A 25,679-nucleotide genomic window follows, 5' to 3' on the forward strand; every position below is an offset into this window, starting at 1 on the left:
ATTTAATTAATATTTTATTATATTTATCAAAAAGTGTTCAACTCTTAATGATATAACAAATTTATGCAATATGTTATTTAAATACAAAAATTCAAAATTACGATAACATTTTTTTTTTATATTTCATACTATATTATTGGAAGTATTAAATTTGTATATATTAATTTTTTTTCTGAGAAACTTCTTGCATATATAACTCATTCGAAAGATTATAGATTTACAAAATAAAACAAATCATATTCAATTTAATATTTTGTGAAAAATATATGTTCACTTCATCTACAATCAAATAAAAACAAATAAATTTGACCTTTCTGATTATCAATCATAACTCATAAGGAGAAATATTGAGCAATAATGAATAATTTTTGTAAAGATTTATTTATAATAATTTTTAAAAATTATCTTCAAAGATATGTCATTTCAGATTACATAAATCTATAATTGATTTACTTATATCCATCCTTTATAAAACACACATTCGTCAATTGCAAGATCATCAAATAAGTAATTGTTATAGTTTCTGATCTTTACAAAGACGGAAAATAGTTAAAATTAGTAAAACTGTATGTATTCAGTCATATATTGTTAAATTTTAATAATAAACTAAGGCTTTGAAAAATATTAGTTGGATTTTTTTATATAGAAAAATAGATAGAATAAATACTCACGAAATATTTATAAGGTCATCTTTCTTCTATATCCAATAATGCTTTGTATCATTTTTGTAAAATGTAATTAACCGTCGAACCTTCTTCATAACACCAACCCACATGATTTAATCATTTGGCTTCATTATTTTAATTCGTCGTTTTAAATTAATTATTCTCAATTAATGCAAAATAGATGATATTTAATATCATGTCTTTACACAAATTATGGTTTTTGTGGAAAAAATTCGCAATATTTACAACCAAATAAAACAAAAGAATTTTGGTATTTCAATATTGTACAAACTAATTTTATTGGGAAAAAATTATTTTCGCTTCATCTATAAACAAATAAAACCCATGATTTTTTGTATTTCAATATTCTCAAATTAATATTTTGCGCAATATTTACAAACTAAGGACAAAGTTGACATTACACAATAGAAAAACTTTGACCTTGATTCACACTTTTATAATATATATATATATATATATAATATAATATAATATAATATAATAATATAATAATAATAATAATAATTGTATAGATTTGATCATTATCTAACATAAATGTAGTTTGACAATTTTGTCCTTATCATAATAATTGATTTGACAAAAACATCCTCACTAAATTTTTCCTGTATGTACAAACTAAGGACAAAGTTGACATTACACAATAGAAAAACTTTGACCTTGATTCACACTTTTATAATATGTATAGATATATATATATAATATAGATAGAAATATTAGATTATATATATAAAAGATTAACCAAAATAATATTGTAGCCATTTGTATGATTAATTAATTTAATATTCTAAGTTTATGTCTTTAAATTCGCAAGTATCCGCAACTAATATTCTACGTACTCGAAGATTTTGGAAGTAATTATGAGAAAAGATGTCCTTAACGACAGAACTTGCCAGCTTTGATGGCACCAAAGGGGATTCCCATCATTAATTGTCATTAGTCTTTTTCCTCTTCCAAACAAAAAATTTGCACGCTTCGTTGGTTTATTTTGGTGTCAGAATTATAATACTTAATTGGTTCCTTAATTAAATTGTTAAATAGATTTTACCCAACTAATTGTGGTTTTATATTTTCAATACACATTCGAGCAAATATAGATTAAGAAGACTCAATAAGTTCGATCGGTATTTCAACCTCCACATTTGGAGTTTTTGGATGTAATAACTATTAATAGAGTTGCATTATCATCCACAACGACAACGGTATTGTATAATAAAACGATAAATGCTCGATCCCATCGGTCTAATTTCGTTCCAAACATGATTAAATTTTATTCCATAGCCTCAAACAAAATAATCATGGCGACAAATGTATAATAATTCTTGCCGTCCCTCTCCCCTTTATAGGTCTTAGCCATGCCTTTAGCATTCATTAATCTCTCGTTTCCCACCTTAAGCAACACATTTTCAATATTTAAGTGACTAAATGATCTGTGAGAATCTTCTTTCCAATATAAATTCCTTTATTCCGTCCATAACTTTGAAATCAACCCTTGTTAATTTAGAGTACCAGAAGGCTTGGAATAGTATTTCTGGACAAGAAATGGGAAGGCAACCTTGTTGCGACAAAATGGGTCTGAAGAGAGGTCCGTGGACCGTAGAAGAAGATCACAAACTTATGAGTTTTATCATGAATAATGGCATTCAATGCTGGAGAATGATACCCAAACTTGCAGGTAAAAAAACATTTGATAGCTCTATTTCTGATTTATTTGATGCACGAACAAAATTATTGGGTCTGTTGTGAGATTAAGTTGGTGCAAAGAATGGATCAATATTTCTTGAAACATTGTTAATGTGTAGGGTTGTTGAGGTGTGGAAAAAGCTGCAGATTGAGATGGATTAATTATCTACGACCTGACCTTAAACGAGGAGTTCTATCAGAAATGGAGGAGAATCAAATTATTGATCTTCATGCTCGCCTTGGAAACAGGTCTGCTTTTAGCTTTCTTTAACTTTCACATTTTTACAATAGAAAATGTAAGATTTTTATTCAGCTCAAACATTGCCAGCATGTTGCAGGTGGTCTAAAATTGCATCACATTTTCCAGGGAGAACGGACAACGAAATCAAGAATCACTGGAACACCAGGATCAAGAAACGGTTAAAGCTCCTCGGACTAGACCCCACCACACACCAGCCCATCCAGCAAAAGACACAACAAAGTCGTGAAGAGAAGAACAAAACAGACATCGACTCAAATTCGCGTGATGAAAACAAACAATTAGAGGAGATCAAATTCTCTCATGTACTGAAAGCTCCATCAGCAACACAAGTCCAAACAAGCTGCTGCAATGAGGCCAATGTCAGCACCAGTATGGAAGGCGAAACGATGACACGTCTCATTAACAACTATGAGATGCTGATGCTCACGAGTAACCTGGACATGGATTTATGGATGACAAATCAAGAAATGCACAGCATTTCGACCAGTTACTGCCCCTCGTTTTCTTTAGAAGATTCAGTGAACTTCTACCCCAATTCAGCTGGTGAATCGGCCAGTTCAGTTCAAGGAAATAGTTGTCTATTTCAGTGTGTTGAGACTGCAGATTCAATGGTTTCTTGGGATTTTGGATTCGATCAGCAATTTATGTTTCCTGAAACAATGGGGGATTGAGACATCTTCCTAGAATTCTTGATTTAGTTAAAGTCCACCATTGTAATTATTTACTGATCAGTCATTTAATGTGTTTATAATTAAAAAACATCTGCCTGATCAAATAACTTTTGTTTGATAAGATCATGTACTCAACTTTGTTAGTAAATGATCAATTCTTTTGTGGTATTATTATATATCAGTCCATCTATTTTATATACTTTAATCCATATGCTTAATCATTTTGTTTAGGACTTTGTGTTCTCTTCTCAATAACAAAAGAAAATTTGAATACATGTATTCTTTGAAAGTCATTATAACATACCCTAACTTATTTGATATTAAGATTATGATTATCATGATGTTAATTGGAATCATGACGTGTAAGAAGACGAGTTTACTAATAGAATCTCATACAAAAATCGGGGTTTCTTTATAAAAAATATTGATGTCGAAAAGAGAAAAAAAAATTAAATTGAAATTTGATAATACAAAAAGATCAAAATTATACAATTTTTTCAAGATTAAATGAGGTTTATGCGTAATCGAAAGAGTTTTAAATTTGGACATCAAGAAATATAATTGAGGGCGTTTCCAAGGTACCTGAGCTTGTGTTGGCGTCATTTCTCAAATTCAGTACAGATGATTCAATAAATAATTATACTGACAAATATATATGATAATTAACTATCAGTGAATGTAATGAGGAGTTAGTAGTAGTACACAAATAATTCTTTTTTGACAAGATAAATTAAAAAATCAGTTCCATCATTTGAACTTGACAACTCCAAATTTTAAAAGTAAAAACAAAAGGGTTTATTAAAGTTGTTGAAATTTTTATATAAAATTAATGATCTATAAAAATCTCTACCAAGTACTTTTTCAATTAATATTGTGTAAGATCCATAGAAAAATTAATTAGTGACATAATATAAAGTCCACCATCCATTTTCAAAAAAGATAGAAATAATCATACTGTCCGATGAAAATATTTTATTCTCATTAACACATTATTCGAGTTGTTATTAAATAGTGACATGACGTGACTAGAAATGAAAGGAGGGCACTATTTCTCAACCTAGAATGTATAAATTCTCTCAATCAAGGTCTATTATATTGTTGCAACATGCTGGTTGCCCCAAGCCGGTGTGGTCAAAATACTTGAGGAGCAAAACCTTTGCGCGCAGATCTAACTCGGCCAAAACAATTGACTCCAAAAAGCCATCAAACCATGTAAATTGCTGTACGTAAGCAAGATGCATATGAACTAGGAAAGCCATATCCAAAAATCCATCGACAGAATGCTCTCCTTACTTCGATTGGCAGACTGTTGGGCTTGTTCACAGTTTCCACCAGAGTGGCCAGCTTGGAAACATCACAAGGCTTCTAAGTTGCATGTGCGGAAGAGGACTCGAGGGCAGTATAAAGGGCACAATTTAGCTCCCACTCATCATGTTCCATCTATGAGTCGGCATCCATTAACTGGAGATTGGTAATCAAAATTTCCATGCACTTAGACTCAAAATTATCATACCAAAAAAATAATTCTTAAATAATTGAAAATTTATAAAACTACTGTTACATGACCACGTATAAACTCGAGCTAAGTGGCATTCCTTGATCTTCACTTGAGATTTTTATAAATGTCTTAATATCATCTTCAAACTGGTCTATTTTTATGTTGACCTTCGATTATATTTTAGAAAGGTCTTGACCACCTTGGCACCTTGTTTTTATATGCTACCATCGCATTCCTTTCTTGGAAAATTATTATATTGGTATCTTCAATTATCCAGTCGACTTGATGATTGCAAGTTATACTGGATTGGAAACTATAAACCTGATTTTTTCTTTTACCATGCCAGGTATCCAGCCATCAATAAACCAGCTGCAGTTGTGCATTGGCTGAACCAAGTAAAGGTTGATGCAGAATACATATTAATCCTGGACGCTGATATGATTATGAGAGGACCAATTACACCATTGGAGTTCAACGCAGCTAGGTGCCGTCCTGTTTCCACTCCCTATGAGTAAGAATGAATTTTTCTTTTATATTTTTTTCTCCTGAACGTGGTTTTCTATCTAGCTGATCTTCAACAAAAATAGTCACGAGTTGGTATCTTGATTTTCTAATAGCTATGTCATTGCCAGCTACTTGATTGGCTGTGATAATGAGCTTGCAAAGATCCATACCAGCCACCCTAATTCTTGTGACAAGGTCAGAGGCGTGATCATAATGCATATAAATAACCTCAGAAGATTTGCTTTGCTTTGGCTGCATAAAACTGAGGAAGTCCGAGTTAATGTGGGTCATTGTTCCAGAAACATAACCGGAGATATTTATGAAGCTGGCTGGATAAGCGAGATGTATGGTTATGCCTTTGGTGCTGCAGAGGTATTTCAAATTTTCACAGGTTATCGAAACATGCCGATTTTTTTCACATCAACGGACAAAAATGCTGTGTATAATATGCAACTTTAGCTGCTCGTTCTCATTGGTGCACGGTGTTCAATATTTTGAGCCATGTAGTTTTGCTACTCATTTGATATTCCTCCATGCAGTTCCATTTGCGGCATGGCATGTTATAAGTAACAAGATTTTGATATATCCTGGATATGTTCCCGAACCCTGTGTCAACTATAGAGTTTTTCACCATGGCTTGGATTTTCGGGTGGGTAACTGGAGCTTTGATAAAGCCAAAATGGAGACATGCCAATGTAGTTGAAAAATGTTGGTCTAAGTTTCCCGATCCAACATCACTTGATCGGGCAAAAGAGGAAACATTTCAAAGTTACTTGCTTAGCATTGAATGTGTAAATTCTTTAAACGAGGCTCTACATGTTCACAATGGGAGAAATTTTTTTCCTGATCCCAAGTTTCTGTCCACTCCAACTACCCCTGACCGCCCTTCCTTGCCCTTGCCAAATCATGAGACCTCTGGTGAAATCATGGAAAATTGACAAAAAAGATGAGCTTGATGCCTCCGGAGACAATTCAGAGCTGATTGAGGAATCTGGAGAATTATCCCCATCCAGAACCGTCCAACCAAACATTACTTCCATGAGATTTTGGATACGTCAAAGGACACAAAAAGAGAGCTAAAAATTTCAATACCTGGAGAAAAGCCGTCGTCGTTCAGGATTATGGGATATGGTTGTGTCATACAAGGAAAAACACCCGGAAGTCCCGTAACAGGGCACCACATATTTACACTAGATTGGCTCCAAAGAATCCAGTTGCCAGTGTCTTGGCAATGACTGTTTCTGCAGAAGCAGGTTTTACTTTAATGTGCTGTTTCAGTTGGCTTCTCTTCACCTGCACAGACAAATGAAAGCTAGCTGGTGAGGTCTCCAGGCTGAAATTTTCAAAATGGAACTAATTTCCAGTTTTATAATATATGATTTTGGGTCAGCTTTTGTCGTGGTGGTGTTTTAGAAGTACTGCGCTGATGAAACTACAAAGAACAATAAAATGCTCACACACGTCAAATTTTCTGATTATTTGTTCTCCAAAAATATGTGAGCATCTTGATCTTGGTTTCCCTTTTGTCTCAAATTTTTTTTTTGGGTTTTCAAAATTGACATTAGATTTAGCACACGTCGTCATCTATATTCGACAGTTAAAGAAATGTCTTGATAAGTATTTAAAACATGCATTCAAGACAAACTATTTAGTTCGTATTTCTTGAAAGAGAACTTCTAAATCATTCAAAAATTGCTGCAAAAATGTGTTGATGACCATATTATATTAAGTAATTGAAAACCCAAAAAAATAAAATTCACAAGAAGTTTGTGTACACACGTATATCTAGTTTGTGTGTAATATAGAAGAACACCATACTTGGATGGAGTAGTTCACCCCATCACCATCCTATACCCCTTGTATCTCACCAAACTAGTCATTATGTTAAATAATGAAATATTTACTATTTTTCAAATTTTAAAATAACTCAAATATTTTTTGAGAAAAAATGTTATAATTTTAGAACTCTGATTTTTAATTTCTGTTCATCTTCCCGCCCCCAATCACATCTCTATTATATTATTATTATTATTAAAGTGCTTCTAAGTTCTACGTGTGCGATCTACTTTATTTCTATTAATTTAACGTTCGCCTTTTCCATTTGAATTTCAAATTTAAGTCCCTGAACACAGATTTATGCCTTAAGTAATACGATAAAGATTAGATTTTGTTTCCTGGGATATATTGTTTTCATTACATTCTTCTTACCGTTGGCGAGGTTGTCTCTTCTCGTTCTGCAATACCTCAGAATGGGAGATTCAGCTTGTCTCATGCATGGCTTCTCTTATGCCTCTGACGTACCCAACGAATCCAAGCAGGTAACGGGAAGAAACTAAACTTGCTTTCTTGTTCATCATGATTTCTGAGATTTATCCACCAAAAGCATGGAATGGCTTTGACGGGTTTTTGACAAATGAAACTTGCATCAAAGATTTTCCATTAAGTTTTTTGTATTATTCAAGATTTATTGTACTTTTATGGTTTTTTTTGGTGGTGTTGGAGCTAATGAATGATGCTTTACTGATTGTTATTTCAACTGCTACCTGATTCTTGGAGTTCAAATCGAAAAATGATCTGTATTTCCTTTTTTTATTGTTGCTAATGTGTTCTTGCATAATTTTTAACTGACTCTCTTCCCAGAAAAAAAGGAATCCGGTAAAAGATGGGGGGCGATTTTAATAGTGAAAGGGTTTGATTTGCAGGGGAACCCCGTACATGCTTTGGGGGAATCAGTATCGTTTGGAAGATTTATGACCGAGTCCTTATCTTGGGAGAGATGGTCAACCTTTTCACAAAAGAAATACGTGGATGCGGCAAAGAGATACGCGCAGCCGGGATCTGTGGCTCAGAAGAAAGCTTTCTTTGAGGCTCATTACAAGAGAATTGCTTCCCAAAAGGCTGCAGCTTTGCTCGAGCAAGAAAATGCTGCAAAAAATGCCACTGTTGCAGAAGAATCTGAAGTTGGATACATGGATGATAATGATGACGATGAGACAAGATTGGTCTCGAATTCTAATTTCGAGGTCGAGGATAAATCGGTGGAGGCCAAGATTCAGAATTCTACCAAAGATGATGAGGTGAACTGTAACGGGAAGAGTGTAGTTGTGGAAGGCAGGGTTTTTGCAACGGTGGAGAATGAGGCCAAATGGGACAGCCCTATGAGAAGAAATTCAAGCAACAAATTTGATAATTTTGAAAATCATGATAATATTTCTGCGTCGGACGGTAGTGGAACTTCAGAGATGGAGAGACTTCTACTAAATCGTGGATATTCTGTTCAAGTAGAAAATGAGTCCCTTGTGCAGAGAAATTCAATTCAAACTAATCTTGGAAGTCAAGACACCATTTCTGGGTCAGAGAGTGGTGGGACTCCACAGGTGGAGAGACCATTACTAAAGGTGAAAATTGTGTACTCTATATATCCTTTTCCTCTATTGCCCATTGTTTAAAATTTGTATTTCGAATTTGAGTGTCTTGTGTAAATGCAGCAAAATTCTGTTGCTAGTGAGGATAACCCATCGGTGACTAGCAAGAAAAGTTCGGGTCCTTCTTTGTTAAAGTCATCCATTCAGCGTAAGACGTGGACGGTTCTGTCCACGCCAGCTAAACCGGTCACTCCTCATCTCAAGAAAGAAAATAGCAGCGTCATTCGAAGCACAAGGAAGTCCAACTTGGATACAATCGACAGAAGGAGAGCTTCCCCGAAGTCTCTACGTTCGATTATCAACTTACTGCATACTAAAGAGCCTGATAAAGAGCCAAGTTCTGCCTCCAAGAAGGCTGAGAGTTCAAGGATTGGTCTCAGTTCATTGCGAGTGCCTAAAGATTGCGCAACTCCTTTAAGGACTCCACTTGTGGTGATTCTATGTTTCCTGTGGCTTTGAGCCCAAGATTTCGTGTGTGAAATGGTTAGTGTGGACTAAGGTTAATTCAGTTCTTGATTTGCAGGGAGCGACAAAGGGAGTGTCCAAGTATCCTAAAGCAACGCCTCGTTTGGAGAGCAGAAGGTTCCTACTTCTAACTTTTTCTTGACCAATTTGGATGCATCGTAAATAACGAAAAATGGTGTATATGATATGATATGATATATGTAAGTTTAAAAAATGGTGTATATGATATGATATATGTGTTGAAGCATGATGTGATAGGCCTGTTTGTGCATATTTCCACTGCTTTAGAATGCTTGGATTTGGATTTTCTCACAAGTGCGTGCTTATGTATCAGTTGTACGAAGTCATTGACTGCATGCCGAAACAAATTACAGTCTCCCACTATAACCACCCCTTTTGTTCTGAGAACAGAAGAAAGAGCTGCAAAAAGAAAACAGGTCATACACTCTATCCCCAATTCCAATTTAAATGTGCATTTGAATCTAGTGCGTTGATCCGTGCCTCGTGTCTTTTCTCAACAATTTCAGAAACTCGAGGAAACATTTAACGCAAACAAGGATGTACACAAGGTGCTGGTGCAGAAGACATTGAGGGTTATGCATTGATTCAGAACTCTCTTTTCTTCTCTCTCAAACTTTGTTTGTATTTTTCAACATGCACACTTTGAAGAAAAAAAAGAACATCTCTCGTTTTGCAGGAGAAGGCGGAGAACGAATTCAGAAAACTTAGTCGTAGCTTATGTTTCAAAGCTCGGCCCTTGCCTGACTTCTACAATGAACGTGAAACCCCGAAAAATCAAATGAAAATAGTATATGCTTTCATCCCTCTCCTACTTATATATTCTGCAAAGTAATCCATCATATCTTGCATGTAATACGAGACAGCCATCCATTTATTCCCCAAAAGTGCAATCTTATGTTCCTCATTCACCAAGAATAAATCCAAGAAACAGCGGTCTCCTCCTAATCTTACACATTTTTTTTGAAATCCACCACTCAAAAAGATTCTGTGTTCTTATGCAGACTCCAGCAGCAGCACAACCTCAGACATCATCATCACTGCTAGGAAAAAGCATTGCGAGTAAGACACATGGCAACATCTCAATGCCAACTCCGGCTCCAACATCTTTGTCCATGAAAGCTCCAAAAATAAGACGAATTCTGTCTAATAATTCATCACCTGAAAGGATGAGCCATGAGAACAAGTCCCCTAACATCCAGCTATTATTATAAGAGCATATAGTTGTGTAATATTTTACATTGCATTCTGGTTGTGATGATTGAGCGTTTTTGTTTATTTCATCGGCCATCATCGGTGTTGGGTGTAGATTTTCATTCAGGTAACCAATCTGCTGGAAATTACTTGATTTCCTTTCTTTTTTTTTCCTTTTTTATGTCAAAATTTGTGATATAATGAAAATAATAATATTGTTTGATCATATTTTTTACATCCAACTTTTGGTGTAAACTCCTAGAGATTTTGTGAAAGCAAGCAATCAAAATTATATATGCTTTCGGTGGGTTAGTCTTTTTATTCAGATAAATTTTATTACTTGATTTGACAATTGAGTTTAATTATTAATAATCAATCAACATACAGTTGAAAATGGAAAATCAAATACAAAACGATCAAATTTCGTCGATCGCCTCCATCCACCTTGTGTACATCTGAAGCCCATTCCATCATCAACCTCAAGAAGTAGAGGGACAAGATGTAGTTCCACCTTTATCTATCTAATCATCATCTGACACAAATTCATCGTGCTTCCAATGCTAAACCCGATTGTGCTTTTGCGTTAGTTGCTACACCATCTTTCTTCCAATTTTCAAGGCCTCACCTTTTTTTTTTATTTATATTAATACTAATCTTTTAAATAGTATTTAATTATTGAGAAATTTAAATTTCAGTATTGACACAACTTAGGTCAACAAGTTAGTAAATCATTCATTATATATATCTTTTGTCACTCTATTTTTTTTATATTATTAATTGGATTATAATGACTGAAATATTAATGTGATTGAATAAATTATAAATTGTTTGCTCATGTTTTGAAAATCATTGTTTGTATTTATTTTTATTATACTAAATTAAATTTTTATAATCATATTTTTTGTTAGAAAGTATATATTAATTATTAATATTTTATACATACATGTTAATTGCTAATTTTAATTATTTATTAAAAAAAATTATTTTAGCCCCCTTAGTTTAAATATCTTGCTTCGTCCATGTCTAGATAGATATATACATCAAGAATATATATAAATAAAAAGTTTTCTAATTTCAATAGTACCATGCCATCCGTAAAACTCCCTCCATAAGCAAGGCTCTTCATCGGCAACTCCATTGTGGAAAACTCCCTTCTGCAACTTCATTTTTTGGCCAAGAAAATTAAAGATATGGCTGAGAGATAGTGAAGAAAGATTTCTAATTTCAAAAGTACCTACACCGTGGGAAAAACTTCCTCCACCGGCAATACTCCCTTCATCGGGAACTCCATCCCTTCACGCCAAAACTTCATTTTTTGATCAAGAATATAAAAGATATGGCTGCTGAGATATTAACGGGTTTCAGAAGTGGGTTTGGGTCGTCTCCATTTCCGTTCGCATTGGAGAGGTTGGCTTCATTCGGGTCGTATGCTTGGAATGAAATAAAACTGATACTGGGTGTTGAGGATGAGCTCCGAAAGTTACAGAGAACCATGTTGATGGTTCAAGATTTGATGGATAGTGTGGAGTGTAGTCCGTTGAGGTCTACGAGAGGAAGCATAGCTTGGAGAGCATGGTTTGAAGATATCAAGAAACTTTCTTACGATGCCGATGCTCTTCTCGATGACATCTCGTTGCATCTCTCCACCATCGGCTCTGTGGGAACTGCTAATAGAGATGAGGTTCGCAAAATTGTTCTTTCATCTCATAATTTGACACTAGCTCATGACATAAATATATTGCAAAACAAGTTGGAACTTCTTGCTAAAGAAATGGAGAGACTACTGATGATTGAAAGCATGAAAAATTGTTTCAGCATTGTGTCACCTATTCATAACTATATATCCACTAGTTCACTGATAGATGAAAAAAATGTTTTTGGGAGGGACACTGAAAAACTAGCTTGTGTTGTGAATTTGCTCAAAAATGAACCAGAAATGGGTAACTTTTCGGTAATGTCGTTAAAGGGGATGGCTGGAATTGGTAAGACAACCCTTGCGAGGTTGGTTTACCATGATGATTTGGTAAACTCGAGTTTTGAGAAGAAAATGTGGGTAACTGTTTCGATGAACTTTGATTTGATCAAGATCACAAAATATACGATAGAAGCTTTGACTGGGAATAGTTGCAGTTTATTCGACTTGAATTCGGTCCAGGTCCTCCTTCAAGAGTCAATTAGGGGGTTCAAATTTTTGCTGGTGTTAGACGATTGTTGGAGTGAAAATAATGATGATTGGGAAGAATTTTTCCTCCTTTAAGATATGGTGCTAAAGGAAGTAAAGTAATTGTGATGACAAGAAGTGCCAGAGTTTCGTTAGTTGTTAGATCCTATGAAACATATTGTCTCAAACATTTATCTGATGATGACTGTTGGGGTTTGATGAAACAGAGAATGTTCTTCCCTGTGGAGGAAGAAGAGAACTTGAGATCTCTCGGCAAAGAGATTGCGAAAAAATGCAAAGGTTTGCCTTTGGCAGCCAAGACACTGGGAAGTTTGTTGTCAAATTCAGGATATAGAGAAGACGAATGGCTTTATATATTGAACAGTAAGCTGTGGAACTTGTCAGAAGATAAAGATAACCTATTCCCTGCTTTGATGCTTAGTTTTCTCCATCTTCCGCCGGTGCTGCAGAAATGTTTTGCATATTGTTCTCTTTTCCCCAAAAATCACGAGTTTGAAGTTGAGGAACTCGTTCTTTTGTGGATGGCAGAGGGGTTCATCCGACCCATAGAAGGAAGGAGACTAGAAGACATAGGAAGCAAGTAATTCAATGACCTTTATTTGAGGTCGTTTTTCGAACAAGCTACAAATTCAAGGAATGAGATTATATACAAAATGCATGATCTCATCCATGACATGTCACAAATGGTTTCTAGTGATATATGCTTCCAGGTCAATGACATGTGGGATGAATACCCTTTATTTGGAAATACTTGTCACCTATCGATGTTTCGAGATAGTGTGCATCCGATACATCTGAAGGCCTCGGAGAAAAATGAAAGGTTGAGGACATTTTTGATGATTAATAAGAATGATGCTGATGGGGGACAGCTAGATAATTATTTTTTCTCACATTTGCGATCTTTGCGGGTGTTGGATCTGACTCGAATTGGCCTTAGTGAACTAAAAATTTGTTTCAAGCCCTTGAAATTTCTTCGTTATCTTAATCTGTCAGGAAACAAGATTTCAAAACTACCAGACTCCATATGTGGTCTTCTGGCTTTACAAACACTGAAACTTAAAAATTGCACTCGAATTAAAGCATTGCCAACAAACACAAAAAATCTCTCCAAATTACGACATCTGGATTTGGATATAAAAGAACAATTTGCCCATATGCCACCAAATTTTGGAAGGTGAACTGAACTTCAAGCTCTTTCTGCATTCATCGTCGGGGGCAAAAAAGAAAATGGTATCGCACAAATAAGTAATATGAATTCGCTGAGGGGATCACTCTGCATTAAAAACATCGATCGTGTCACAGATGTTGCAGAGGCAGTTGTGGCCAATCTACACGAGAAGCTGTTCTTGAACAATCTTGAGCTACAATGGGTGGATTTGATAAATGTTTCTCAGGGTTCTCTACGACAGGCACAAAATCTACAGGGTTCGGTTCTTGCAAATCTCCAGCCTCATCAAAATTTGAAAGAATTGGTCATTAAGAAGTACTGTGGAAGATTCTATCCACCTTGGCTCTGTGAACCAAGTCGCAAAATTACGCGCATTCACTTGGAAGGGCTCAAGTATTGTGATAGTCTTCCACCTCTTGGACAGCTTCCTTCCCTAAAGTTTTTTCATATATCGGGTCTGCCTGTTTTGGAGTTGATTGATGAGAACTTTTATGGAGCGAGCAATACTGCAAAGTTCCCATCATTGGAATCTTTCGAAATAGAAAACATGGATAAATTGATCAACTGGGAATTCACAAATACAGTTGATGTCATGCCTTGCCTTCAAAATTTCAGAATTCATCATTGCCCAAGTTTAACAAGTGTGCCAATAAACTTGAGATCCCATCCGAATTCGAATATCAGCGACTGCCCAAACCTAGTGACGGTGCTTCCATAAAGAGTAGTGAATTCTTGGTTCATCACATTCAGTTTTATGTTCAGGTACAACATGTTTAATTCAAGTGGCATGCCTATTAAACAAAATTGAAGTTGGCTAACCAGTAACCATGGTGTTGGTTTTGTCAATTGTACAGGGGAGATTACAGATTATTGAAGCAGCTTGAAAGTAGACGCAGTGGTAAAACGCTTCAACTAAAATCTCTCATTCCATTTATTGTTGTCTATCTTGGTCCAGATAGCAGGTCAATGGAGTGTAAGATTTCGGGGAATGATTTTAAGTTTGAATTGTGAAACATAAGGATGTCTTAGTCACGAACAAATCATTAAAATGAAAATACATTTCTCATAGATGAATAGATTTGCTGACATGTGACTATATTTTTCTTATCTGTACTTCCCCCACCCAAAAGACTTGACTTTGACTTAGCGATGGAACTATATATTTAATTAAATACTTACATATTTATATGTTTTTTGACTTTGGCTTAGCGGTGAAACTATATATATTTAATTAATACTTAACCATTGATCGATAATGGCCATCGCAATACACAGGACAATATCATCTGTTATCACTCTGCCTCTAGATGCAAAACAAGCGGCCCAAAATGTCTTCAGTGTAAGTTTAAAAAATGGTGTATATGATATATGTGTTGAAGCATGATATGATAGGCCTGTTTGTGCATATTTCCACTGCTTTAGAATGCTTGGATTTGGATTTTCTCACAAGCGCGTGCTTATGTATCAGTTGTACGAAGTCATTGACTGCATGCCGAAACAAATTACAGTCTCCCACTATAACCACCCCTTTTGTTCTTAGAACAGAAGAAAGAGCTGCAAAAAGAAAACAGGTCATACACTCTATCCCCAATTCCAATTTAAATGTGCATTTGAATTTAGTGCGTTGATCCGTGCCTCTTGTCTTTTCACAACAATTTCAGAAACTCGAGGAAACATTTAAAGCAAACAAGGATGTACACAAGGTGCTGGTGCAAAAGACATTGAGGGTTATGCATTGATTCAGAACTCTCTTTTCTTCTCTCTCAAACTTGGTTTGTATTTTTCAACATGCACGGTTTATCTCTCGTTTTGCAGGAGAAGGTGGAGAATGAATTCAGAAAACTTAGTCGTAGCTTCTGTTTCAAAGCTCGGCCCTTGCCTGACTTCTACAATGAACGTGAAACCCCCGAAAAATAAAATGAAAATAGTATATGATTTCATCCCTCTCCTATTTATATACTCTGCAAAGTAATCCATCATTTCTTGCATGTAATACGAGATTACAGATTCTTGTCTACTGGCTGCTAGATTTTATGCATTTTCTTGTTATCCTAACTATCAATCAGACAAGAAAAAGTTTTGCACTGTCCAAGGTTCCTTGTAAATGATTTCTTTCATTTATGTAAAAGGCATAATCAATTTGTGCCTAACGTAAATCATTCCTCTGCAAATCTGATATCAGATGAAAAACGATTTAGTCTTACTCTTTATGCAAAATTTGTTGCCTGTTATAGTTGCTGCATGACAAATCTAGAAGGTTGAGTTGTCACATGTGTATCGACGAGGTAGTCATTCCTCCATGGTGGTGACTCATAAACTAGATAAGTTTGATGAGGACTAATGTATAGTTAATTCTGTTTGGCGGCTAGAAAGAATTTTTACACCCAGAAAAACCATGGGCACACTGTTTCATTGGCATTATTTTGTTATGTGCTTAGTTTACCTCGTTCATATGCTTCATTTAAAACTTAGCTTTTATGTCCGTGTTGAATTCCTACATTCTATAGCTAAATCTCGACACCAGTGTGGAGAAAGGAAAAAGTCTTGCAGAATCAGAGGGGTTGTTTTTCATGGAAACATAGGCATTGAACTCGACAAATTAAGCTTTTGAGATTGTTGTTCATGAGATTTATGATAACGTCTGCGGTAAAGATGTCACCATTGTAAAACTATGCCATAGATCTATTGTCTTTTGGTGATTTTTATTTACAAAATGTCAATTTTTATTTATTTAACGCTTTTTTTTTTCATTTTTTGATATAATTTTTTTCTTTTTTGTTTTGTTTTTAGTCACAAATACGCAACGCTTACACCCAGATATTCGTTTATATTATTAATTAATAACCGCGAAGCACATATGTTGAGTGCGAAAATAATAACAATATGATATTTGTTAAATGAAATGTTCTTTTGTTTGGAATATTCTACGTTTAATCTCAATGACAATAAACTGAAATACTCTGCTATATTGGAAAAAGTCATCATAGAGTTGATAATATAATGTCATGAGCACGACAAGTCAATAAGGTAGTTCTTATAAATAGTCCACCTTTAAGTAGAGGGGTTATTAATATTTTTGTACAACGAAAATTCGATAAATTTAAAATCCAAGAATTTTGAGGAGAAGTGAAATAGATTTTTGTATGAATTTTAATGATCATAAAATTGTGTCAAAATTCCAAGATGTGATTTGGTTCTAATTCAAAATTTTTAACATGCGAGAAATTATCAAGAGTTTTTATTTATTGGAAGTTGATCCAAGTAAGGGTAATGAATTCTTTGTTAAAAGAATAAGCAGAAAATTTCATCTTATAGCTGATGTGAGAAGAAAAACCTTCAATATGAAGAGTCCAAGGATGTTTGTTCTTGTGAGCGATAGAAATAAAAACTCCGTCTTTAAAGTAGCATCCATATCATGTACGGATAGTTGATATTTTAAATAAAACATGGATATGATAAATGTTATAATATTGACCGTAAAATAGTTTAAACTCTACCCTGGAATTGAGTTGTAAACATCGAAACAATATAGCAGCAGCCCTCTTAAATCAATAAAATGAAACCGGGAATTTAGCATTTAATGTTTCGTTTTAGAGCATCGATTATATTCTAACTATTGATAACAAGAGCATCGATTATATTCTAACTATTGAAATATCGAAAATAATCCTTTACCAATTTTCATTTCGTACGTGTTTTTTAAATTAAAAAAAAAAAATCATTTACTTTCCCTGCAAAAAATGCAATGCGAGCCTTAAATTCGCAAGAAAGTATTACTAGGAAATCAAGAAATGGAATGAATCCCAGGTCAAACTTGGGTCCAGACATGGTATTTCCCATAGAATGTTATGTCTGATAATAAATTCAGAGAACACAGTGGAACAACTGATAACTACAAGCAAAATTGCAAATAAGTTGGAATCAATTGCTTCCAAATATGGCCTGAGACCCATCTCTTTCTCCTTTTTTCATTTCGTTTCATGAACCTGGCACATAACCATACAACTTTAGATAGACTACAAGTACATCAATGACCTACTATAAAAACCAGCCACCAGACGAGGGACAGAATATTAAATAAAACAAAACACACAAACCAGGGGAAGAAGAAGAAGAAGAAGAAGAAGACAACCGTTATTAAAAAAGTAGCATCATATAACTAATCGTGAAAATCTTATTTTAGATGAGAAAAAAGCAAAGCAGAACAAGAGGACATAAAGAAGCAAACTAATGAAACACAAAAACCCACAAACATTAGTGAAGGCACATAACCATAAAGCTTTAGATAGACTACTGGTAAACCAGCCATCAGACCAATAATTACAATACCCAGGGACATATACAAACCAAAAAAATAATAGGAAATCTGTTATTAAAAAAGTAGCAACGTATAACTTATCACAAGAATGTTATCTTAGACAAGAAAAAGCAAAGCAGAACAAACTCCACAAACAGAGGAAATGAAGAAGCAAACAAACAAAGAAATAAAGAGGGAATCAAAGAGAAGGAGACTAATGCACTCAAGAATAAATGCAACGAACACAAAACCATAAAGTAATACCATTAATGAAGGCACATAGCCATAAAACTTTAGATAGATATAGATTATTGTAATGTCCCAAAATTTCTATAAGTAGATTTCTTTGGTTTAAGTATTAAGAAATCATACAGACTTTAACCAAAAAATCGAGAAAGTCATTCGAGATTGTTCGAGAGACGGTTTTTGGGAAAAGAAATGGTAACTTTCAGTTAAAGGACATTTTATTTTATAACCTAAATTAAGGATTAAAATATTTAGTAGTGAAATTTTAGCTTGGGAATTCATATCTATACTATAATAAAACAAGAGGCCCTAATATAACTAACTTTTGGTGAAGTCTTTTCCTAATCTCAAAATTGCCCTTCGCACATTTTCACTTTAATACTTACAATTTGTTCTTAAATTTGACATTAAAAAAAGGAAAAAAAAATCATTATAAAAAATTTTTAGAACAAATTATACACAATACATGATATTCATATGATTATGTTACACACACAAAGTGTGTGCATGGTGGCTAGCATAAATTTGTTAAGTTACTCTATAAAATGAAATAACTCGGTTATAATAATTACATTTAACGATCAGACTAACATTTTGCCCGTAATAGTCTGACATTCAAATAGTGCTTTTTAATCGCCTAACCATGAAATGGCTTAAATTTATATAATTAGGAAATTAGTATAGTGAATTATAAGAAAATGATTTCATAATTCTTAATTAATCGTAGTTAAGTAATGCGATTAAAATAAGAGGCGAGAGGACTAATGAACTTCTCTTCAGCTTTCCAATGAGCTTGAGCTGCTATTATGAACTCTGGGAATGAAATGATGCCCAAAGTTCTAATTTCTCAGCCCAAAATAAGAATTAGATTCGCCCACGGGATTTGTTAAAACGGAATTGCTACAGCCTATGCCGAGCTATCTTCCAACGATCAGTGATTATATTGATTATTCTTATAAAATTAAATATTCTTTAAGTTTATTTTAAGTAGATAATTTAACATTATTAAAAGAATTTTAAAATATATCAACTAAATTGTTTGCTTCAAATCTGAGATGGGGAGAACATATTCCAATGATAAGCACAATTCCACATCTCAAATGATTTTTTCTCCAAAACATACAATGAAATATTGAGAAAATTCGTAAAATAGAAATTCAATGCTGGAAATAAAACATGTCACTCGACTAATTTAAGTCCAACTGAAACTACAAAAGCTATGACAACGAAGTTCAAATGGTTCTGCGTCTTTTTCAAGAATCCCAATAATCTGTACAATTCACAAAACCAACACCACTGTTAATCAAACTAAAGTGTTCTAAGATTTCTCTTAACCAGACGTCCAGACCACGAGGCAGGCAGTACAGAATCAGGCACACAATTTATTCTGTTGACTACTTTCTAAACTGCAAGTAATGATTCCCTAATTGGTGAGTGACATCAAGATTTAGTGCGAATGGTTCACGTCGAGTCTATCACTTTACTCTAGCCATTTCTAGATTTGATGCATCTCTTAACCACCATCTTTGATACTTACTTCAGCTAAATGAAAGCACATTACTGAGAATCATTAAAAAAAGCCAACATAATTTGAGAGACTCAGTAAGTAAAGGTATGGTGAAATATAAAATTACCTTTGACCCCAGAAAAGACATGAGAGAGATCTGTTCAAAATGCAATCTCAGCTATTTCGTATGGATCTTCACGCCATCGAGATAAACAGCAGGCACATGAGCAATCTTGCACCAATCTTCACCTTTATCTTTGCTGCATCGTCCTTCTAATTTGGGACAATCTTCGACCATTAATGTTTCAAGGGTGGATGGAAATCCACCATCAGGCAAACATGAGAGTTCAGGACAATTGCATAATTGCATACAATTAAGAGAGTTCAAATGTGACAGAAAAGGAAGGCACTTGAATTTCTGACACGATTCGATACTGAGATCCAAGAGATGGGGAAAATCGCCGATTCTTATTTCTGTCCATTTTTCCAATTTCGGCATTCCATAAAATGACAGTTTCTCGAGCATAGGAAACGAGGGTTGATTCTTATCAATTTGTTCCCCACAAAAGAGGTTGTTGATTTCTAGCACCTCATTCATTCCAACAACACTGATAAACTTTAGAGATGGCAATTGTCCAAGAGATGGAAGGTTGTCACAATATATACACATATAGAGGGTTATACTAACCAATTCATCAAAAGACGGCTTGCTTATCCAACTCGGGAATTTTCCACCGCTATAATAGCATACTTCTATCTCTTGGATGCCCAAAGTTGGTTCAAGGCATGCTAGTATTTCCTCTTCCATTGGATTCTTCTCATATTGAAGATCCACCCACCAAAATTCTATTTTTCTGAGGTCATGTTTGCAGCAAAGAGAAGCATCTGCAGCCTTAGCAGGAGATTTAACATTTTCAAGATTCGAAATTCGAAGTGATCCGCTCAATTTGTTCATGTGTTTCAACTCATTTATGTTATGGCCATCGTCTTCGCCAACCAAAAATGTCCTTAAAGTGCGTAACTCTGACAGATTTCCCATACCTTCTGGCATTGAGTCCAACTGGCCAGCAACATCAAGAATCAAATGGCGCAGGTTAATCAACTCTTTTGTACGATTAGGCAGTCGAGATAGGGACTTACATTTGTCAAGTTTTAAAGTTTGCAGATTGGTCAGATTGCACATTTTCTCAGGCAACGATATAATTGATGTCTCAGACATATCAAGAAATCGCAACGCCTTTGAATTTTCAATAGAACTTGGCAGGTGCGACACATCAGTACGACTTATATTTAACATCCTTAATGCCTTAAGCTCCAGAAACAAATCAGAAGGTAAGAAGAATTTAACAATAGAACTGCGGCAACCATGAATTATGAGAGTATGAAGATGGCTCAACTTTTTTATGATCCCAAAATTGATTTGGTCAATGACCTTGAAGGACAAGGACAAATGTTCGAGTTCAGACACATCGACATGGCTACTATCCAATTCTTTCGTAACCTGAGATCCTACGGGATGATTTTGAAGGAATTCATTCATCTCATCACCAACTTTGTATTTGTTTTTATAAAGTCCATCATATTCATACCCAATGGGAGCAACGTATTTGAGCTTCAACAATATATCAAAGCACTGAATGCATGCTTCCTCGACGAATACACTGTTTCCTGCTATCGTTCCCCCTTGAGCAATCCATTGCCAAACTAGAATGTCCTTGGTGAATTCATACGCTGATGGAAATAACGAACAATATCTAATGCAGTCTTTCGTGTATCTGTTGTTAAACAATATGTCCATTGATATTCCTAGATTTTCCTTGCAGTTAATTTCCCCTTTTTGTCCTTCCAGAACTATCATGGAAACGCCTTCACTATAGCCTCTTGGAAGATCTTCAATACCCCGTTCCGGTGTGGTGCTTCGATTTGAAGTTGAGAGCAAAATCTGTCTCAAAATATTGGGAAACAAATTGAAACTGAAATCTGTCATGTATAAATAAAAAAAAAAAAAATTAATAGAATGTAATTTACCACATGATCTTTTGATTAAAAACAATGATATCCAAACTTTATTCGACAACTCTGCTATAGTCAATGAATACGAGAAAATCATATTCAAATTGAGAAAGGGAAATATACATAAATAGTGCCTGTTATAGATGTGATCATGTTAAATAAGTACTGCAATTTTAAAATATCATTATGCATTGATATTTTTCTTTTATACTTTTGACATGTATAGTTGATAGAACAATTTCATCTAACCCCTATAGATCAATGGTTATGCTACTAAAAAAATATTTGATTTCAAAATGATCGAATCAATACTACTGCAATATCATATTACCTGAAGAATATCTGGATTCTTAGCCATGAAGAAGTCCTTCAAGATGCTACAAACGCTACACAAGTCAACATCACCCTTTTTATTTGGCTTGCAAACCACCATGAGACTTCTATCAATTAGATCTTTCAGAAACTCCTCAGCCACTTCTTCAGGACTTTTAGAACCAAGTTGATTTACCAGTCCCTCATCAATCCAAAGCGTGATGATTCGGGGGACTGAGAGTTCATAATCTTCTGCCAAGATTATCATGGAACGGATGCATGCTCTCAGATGATCTGGCAAGTACATGTAGATCAAGGAGAAAATCCCCTTCAACTGTTCCTCAGAAGTTGTGGATGACTTCATAGTCCTCGCAATAAGCTGCCAGTCATCTTTAGTCCTGCGAACTTTGGAGAGAAGGCCACCAATCACAAGAATTGCAAGGGGAATTCCTCCACAATTCCCTAACATAATTTTTGCAGCACACTCAAGCCCCTGAGGGCAATCTTCGTCCCCAAAAACTTTGATACAAAACAGAGTCCAGCTCATTTTGGGTGTAAGAAGACTCATGTTGTGAATCTTGGAAAACCGGTCTTTAAGATCCATCTCCAACAGCCTAGTAGTTAAAATGATCCGGCTCTTTATATTATCATTAGGAAATGATCTTTTGATGTCATCCCAGACCTGGATATCCCACACATCATCCAATACAATGAAGTACCTCTTACCCTTTAAACTTCTGTAAAGAATATCTGTTAATTGTTCAATGCTCTTGTCATCCAGTTCATCTTCGATAGGTCTCAAGGAATCCAGAATACCCTTCATCATTTTGTGCGCATTATTTGTTCGAGAAAATGATACCCAAGCATGAATTTTGAAAATATGATGAATGGCCGGGTTCTCAAACAAATTTCTTGCGAGAGTAGTCTTACCAGTTCCAGTCATCCCAACAATCGTCATGACTTCGAGATGATATGGTGATCCAAGTAGCCAATCTTTAATTTGTAAAAAGTCTTCATGGAATCCAACCATAGAGCTTTCGTGATTCCAATCAAATCCCAGAGAGTCCTCAATAGAATCCAACATTTCCTGTTGCTCCAATTGATCCATAAGTTGAGAGTTCCTATCCAAATCCTCGGTTGTGGAGTTGGGTAACGACATTGGACAAAAATAGTTTATATCCAGCAATTCCATGGTGGATTTCAAAATCGAATCGAATTCTTCCACTATCCCCTGCAACTGCTGTTCAAATTCCACCCCCAGATGATCACGAGATTCCTTTGACAGGTGAACAGAAATAATATCTTCTGCTTGATGGGCCGCCCCGATGATTTGCCGTTTCAATTTCCAGCCGTCTAAGGTTCGTACGAGGCAAGAATCTACCGCAACTTCCATCAAGAAACGAACCTTTTCCTGGAGACAGCAAATTTGTTTCCCAAGACGCTGAATCCTCTTCAATGATGAGACGAGAGAAGCAAGGGCAGCGGAAGCCATCTGTAGTTTTCACAAACAAAATATGAGAGAGAGCTTTGTACCTTTAGCCTGAATCCAACAAAAGAAATCTAATAAAATAATAAATAATTTGAACATTTTATCTTCGGATGAGTATTTAGCAAGTTAGTGTTTTTAGTTACCATTAATGATTAAACAATAAGTATTTTTTTATTTTATTCAAACGTGTTTGAATATGAAAATATTTTTGTAAAGATCTTGTATCGTATTATCATAAATCATATTTGTATTCTCGATAATTCTGAAATTGTTATAATATAAGTGTGTAAAGTATATAATTGAATAAAAGTGAGAAAATATGTTGTGATAATAAAATATTGTATTAGTAATCGATTTGTGTTTGAAAGGTGTAATGAACTGCAATTGAGAAATGACACATGTTACGATTTATAGCATAATTATCTGAGTATTATTTCAAATGAAATGAAACCAATTTCATTAAAAATATAATACATAGCACTAAAACTTTTATGTTTTGAATTTTGTCCAAATCTATTTGGAAATAGGGGGAAAATCATCCCGAATTGTATTGTATGTATTGAAGTTCCTGTGCCAACACATTTTATGAGAATGAGCATAAATTTCGTTTTCGATGTCCAAATTGAGTGATGTCAATAGAAAATGAAAGTCAAGACATAGAGCTACGATTTCATGTTGACTACTTTTGCTATTTCAAAGTGTAAAATAGTATTTCGGACAGAATAAAACGTGCACCCGCGCAGGATCTCGCGCACCTGTTCGCTGCCAAGCTCCTTTCGGACAGCAACAGGCGCGCGGCCGCGCCAGATCTTGCACACCTACGCACACAGCCTTAGCTGCACAACATTTAAGGTCGATAAGCATGTGTTTCCTTAAAATATTTTCTTCATTTTCTCTGAAATTACGAAGGAAAAACAAGAAAATCAAGTTCTATCATCCAAATCTACCTCGAGATATTGTTGAAACTCGAAAAAAATTTGCTTGCATGAGTGGACCAAGGTGTGTAGCCAGGGTCTAGGCAGGGTCTTAGGGTCCCAAGGTATGTTTGGTAATGGTTGGTTAGTGTCCGGTTGGGAGGAAATAGTTGTTGGAGCCGTAAGTTGCAAGCTTGCATGCATGGGGTGTTGTTCGCGATTTAGGGCTGTAGTTTTGTGTTGTTTAAGGGCTGGTGTGTGTGTGTGTATGGGCTGGAACGGGCTGGATTAGAGGCTTAAGCGATGTCTAAGGGTCGAGTCTAGGGCTTGGTTCGGGTTTGGTTCGGGTTAAAATCGATAGGAAGTCGTATGGAACGCATAAGTGCCATAGCGTCATTCTTTGGGCAGTGTGTGTCTATATGGTTTGTTGTGCATGGTACAAAGTTCGGACATGGTTCGGGGCTGGTTTAGTGCCTTGGACAGTAGGTTAGGATGTATTTTATGTATGGGTTGAGTCCCGAGTCGATTGGTACGTCCTAAGTGGTTTTATTTAATTCGGGAGTCTTATGTGTGCGAATGCACCTTAGGAGCTGTTTTGGGTATAAATTTTAGTACGTTAGTGCAGCAAGTCCAAAGATGATCTAACGAGGTTCACGATGTTCGTAAGTATGTATGACATGTAAAATAATTATTTTTGAGGTATGCGATTTGTCTTATGGCCAAATTATGTTTCGGGTTTGGAAGCCGGAGAACGTGTCCAGGGACCTCTCCAACCTCTTCGGATGAATTAGGTTATGTTAGGGAGCGGACATCCAGTCAAAGGGCTGTGGTGATCCCTGTCTACCCAGTATTATGGTTTAGTTTGATCAAACGATTTATGTTATGGGCCACTTACATTGAACAAAACTCTACGCAGAATGATTTACGATTACGATTATTATGACTAGCATTAAAATATGATTTTATGATTTTTTTTTTTGCAGGAAGTCGCGTTAAACATATTTATGCTTATATTATGCTATGTATGAGCTATGTTAAAATTGTATGGATTTTAATTACGTATTACTTGTTATTCACGGTTTATGTATGCTAAGTCATTAGACTCGTTAGACTTGATTGATACAGATGATGTAATTGAGGAGACGGGA

General features: G+C 35.1%; 4 protein-coding genes and 1 pseudogene across 5 annotated transcripts; 4 read left to right on the forward strand and 1 right to left on the reverse strand.

Moving 5' to 3' along the window:
• The first annotated feature begins 2,252 nt into the window (after nucleotides 1-2,252).
• On the forward strand, nucleotides 2,253-3,299 carry LOC142521128 (myb-related protein 315-like). The gene is made up of 3 exons (XM_075624340.1): nucleotides 2,253-2,358; nucleotides 2,486-2,615; nucleotides 2,705-3,299. The coding sequence occupies exons 1-3, from the start codon at nucleotides 2,253-2,255 to the stop codon at nucleotides 3,297-3,299; spliced, it is 831 nt and encodes a 276-aa protein (XP_075480455.1).
• Nucleotides 3,300-7,445: 4,146 nt separating this feature from the next.
• Nucleotides 7,446-10,637, forward strand: LOC142541057 (protein WVD2-like 7). 2 transcript variants are annotated; one of them, XM_075647633.1, is made up of 8 exons: nucleotides 7,446-7,619; nucleotides 8,004-8,699; nucleotides 8,790-9,158; nucleotides 9,250-9,308; nucleotides 9,526-9,628; nucleotides 9,719-9,784; nucleotides 9,889-9,999; nucleotides 10,214-10,637. In XM_075647633.1, exons 1-8 carry the CDS (start codon nucleotides 7,551-7,553, stop codon nucleotides 10,421-10,423), a joined length of 1,683 nt encoding a protein of 560 aa, XP_075503748.1. In that variant the 5' UTR covers nucleotides 7,446-7,550; the 3' UTR covers nucleotides 10,424-10,637. The 2 variants fall into 2 exon arrangements, with proteins under 2 accessions (XP_075503748.1, XP_075503830.1); XM_075647715.1 differs by having other exon boundaries at nucleotides 9,719-9,760.
• Nucleotides 10,638-11,739: 1,102 nt separating this feature from the next.
• Nucleotides 11,740-12,660, forward strand: LOC142521136 (putative disease resistance RPP13-like protein 1). The gene has a single exon (XM_075624353.1). It carries the CDS (start codon nucleotides 11,740-11,742, stop codon nucleotides 12,658-12,660), a length of 921 nt encoding a protein of 306 aa, XP_075480468.1.
• Nucleotides 12,661-12,692: 32 nt separating this feature from the next.
• Nucleotides 12,693-16,264, forward strand: LOC142521141 (putative disease resistance RPP13-like protein 1; annotated as a pseudogene).
• A 1,273-nt stretch (nucleotides 16,265-17,537) lies between these two features.
• LOC142541164 (putative disease resistance protein At3g14460) lies at nucleotides 17,538-23,659 on the reverse strand. The gene is made up of 3 exons (XM_075647835.1): nucleotides 22,148-23,659; nucleotides 19,931-21,745; nucleotides 17,538-17,739 (listed from the first exon to the last, which is right to left on the reverse strand). Exons 1-2 carry the CDS (start codon nucleotides 23,618-23,620, stop codon nucleotides 19,982-19,984), a joined length of 3,237 nt encoding a protein of 1,078 aa, XP_075503950.1. The 5' UTR covers nucleotides 23,621-23,659; the 3' UTR covers nucleotides 17,538-17,739; nucleotides 19,931-19,981.
• Between the last annotated feature and the right edge of the window lie 2,020 nt (nucleotides 23,660-25,679).

Source organism: Primulina tabacum, chromosome 1 (genome assembly GCF_025594145.1).
Source record: "Primulina tabacum isolate GXHZ01 chromosome 1, ASM2559414v2, whole genome shotgun sequence".
NCBI lineage: Eukaryota > Viridiplantae > Streptophyta > Magnoliopsida > Lamiales > Gesneriaceae > Primulina > Primulina tabacum.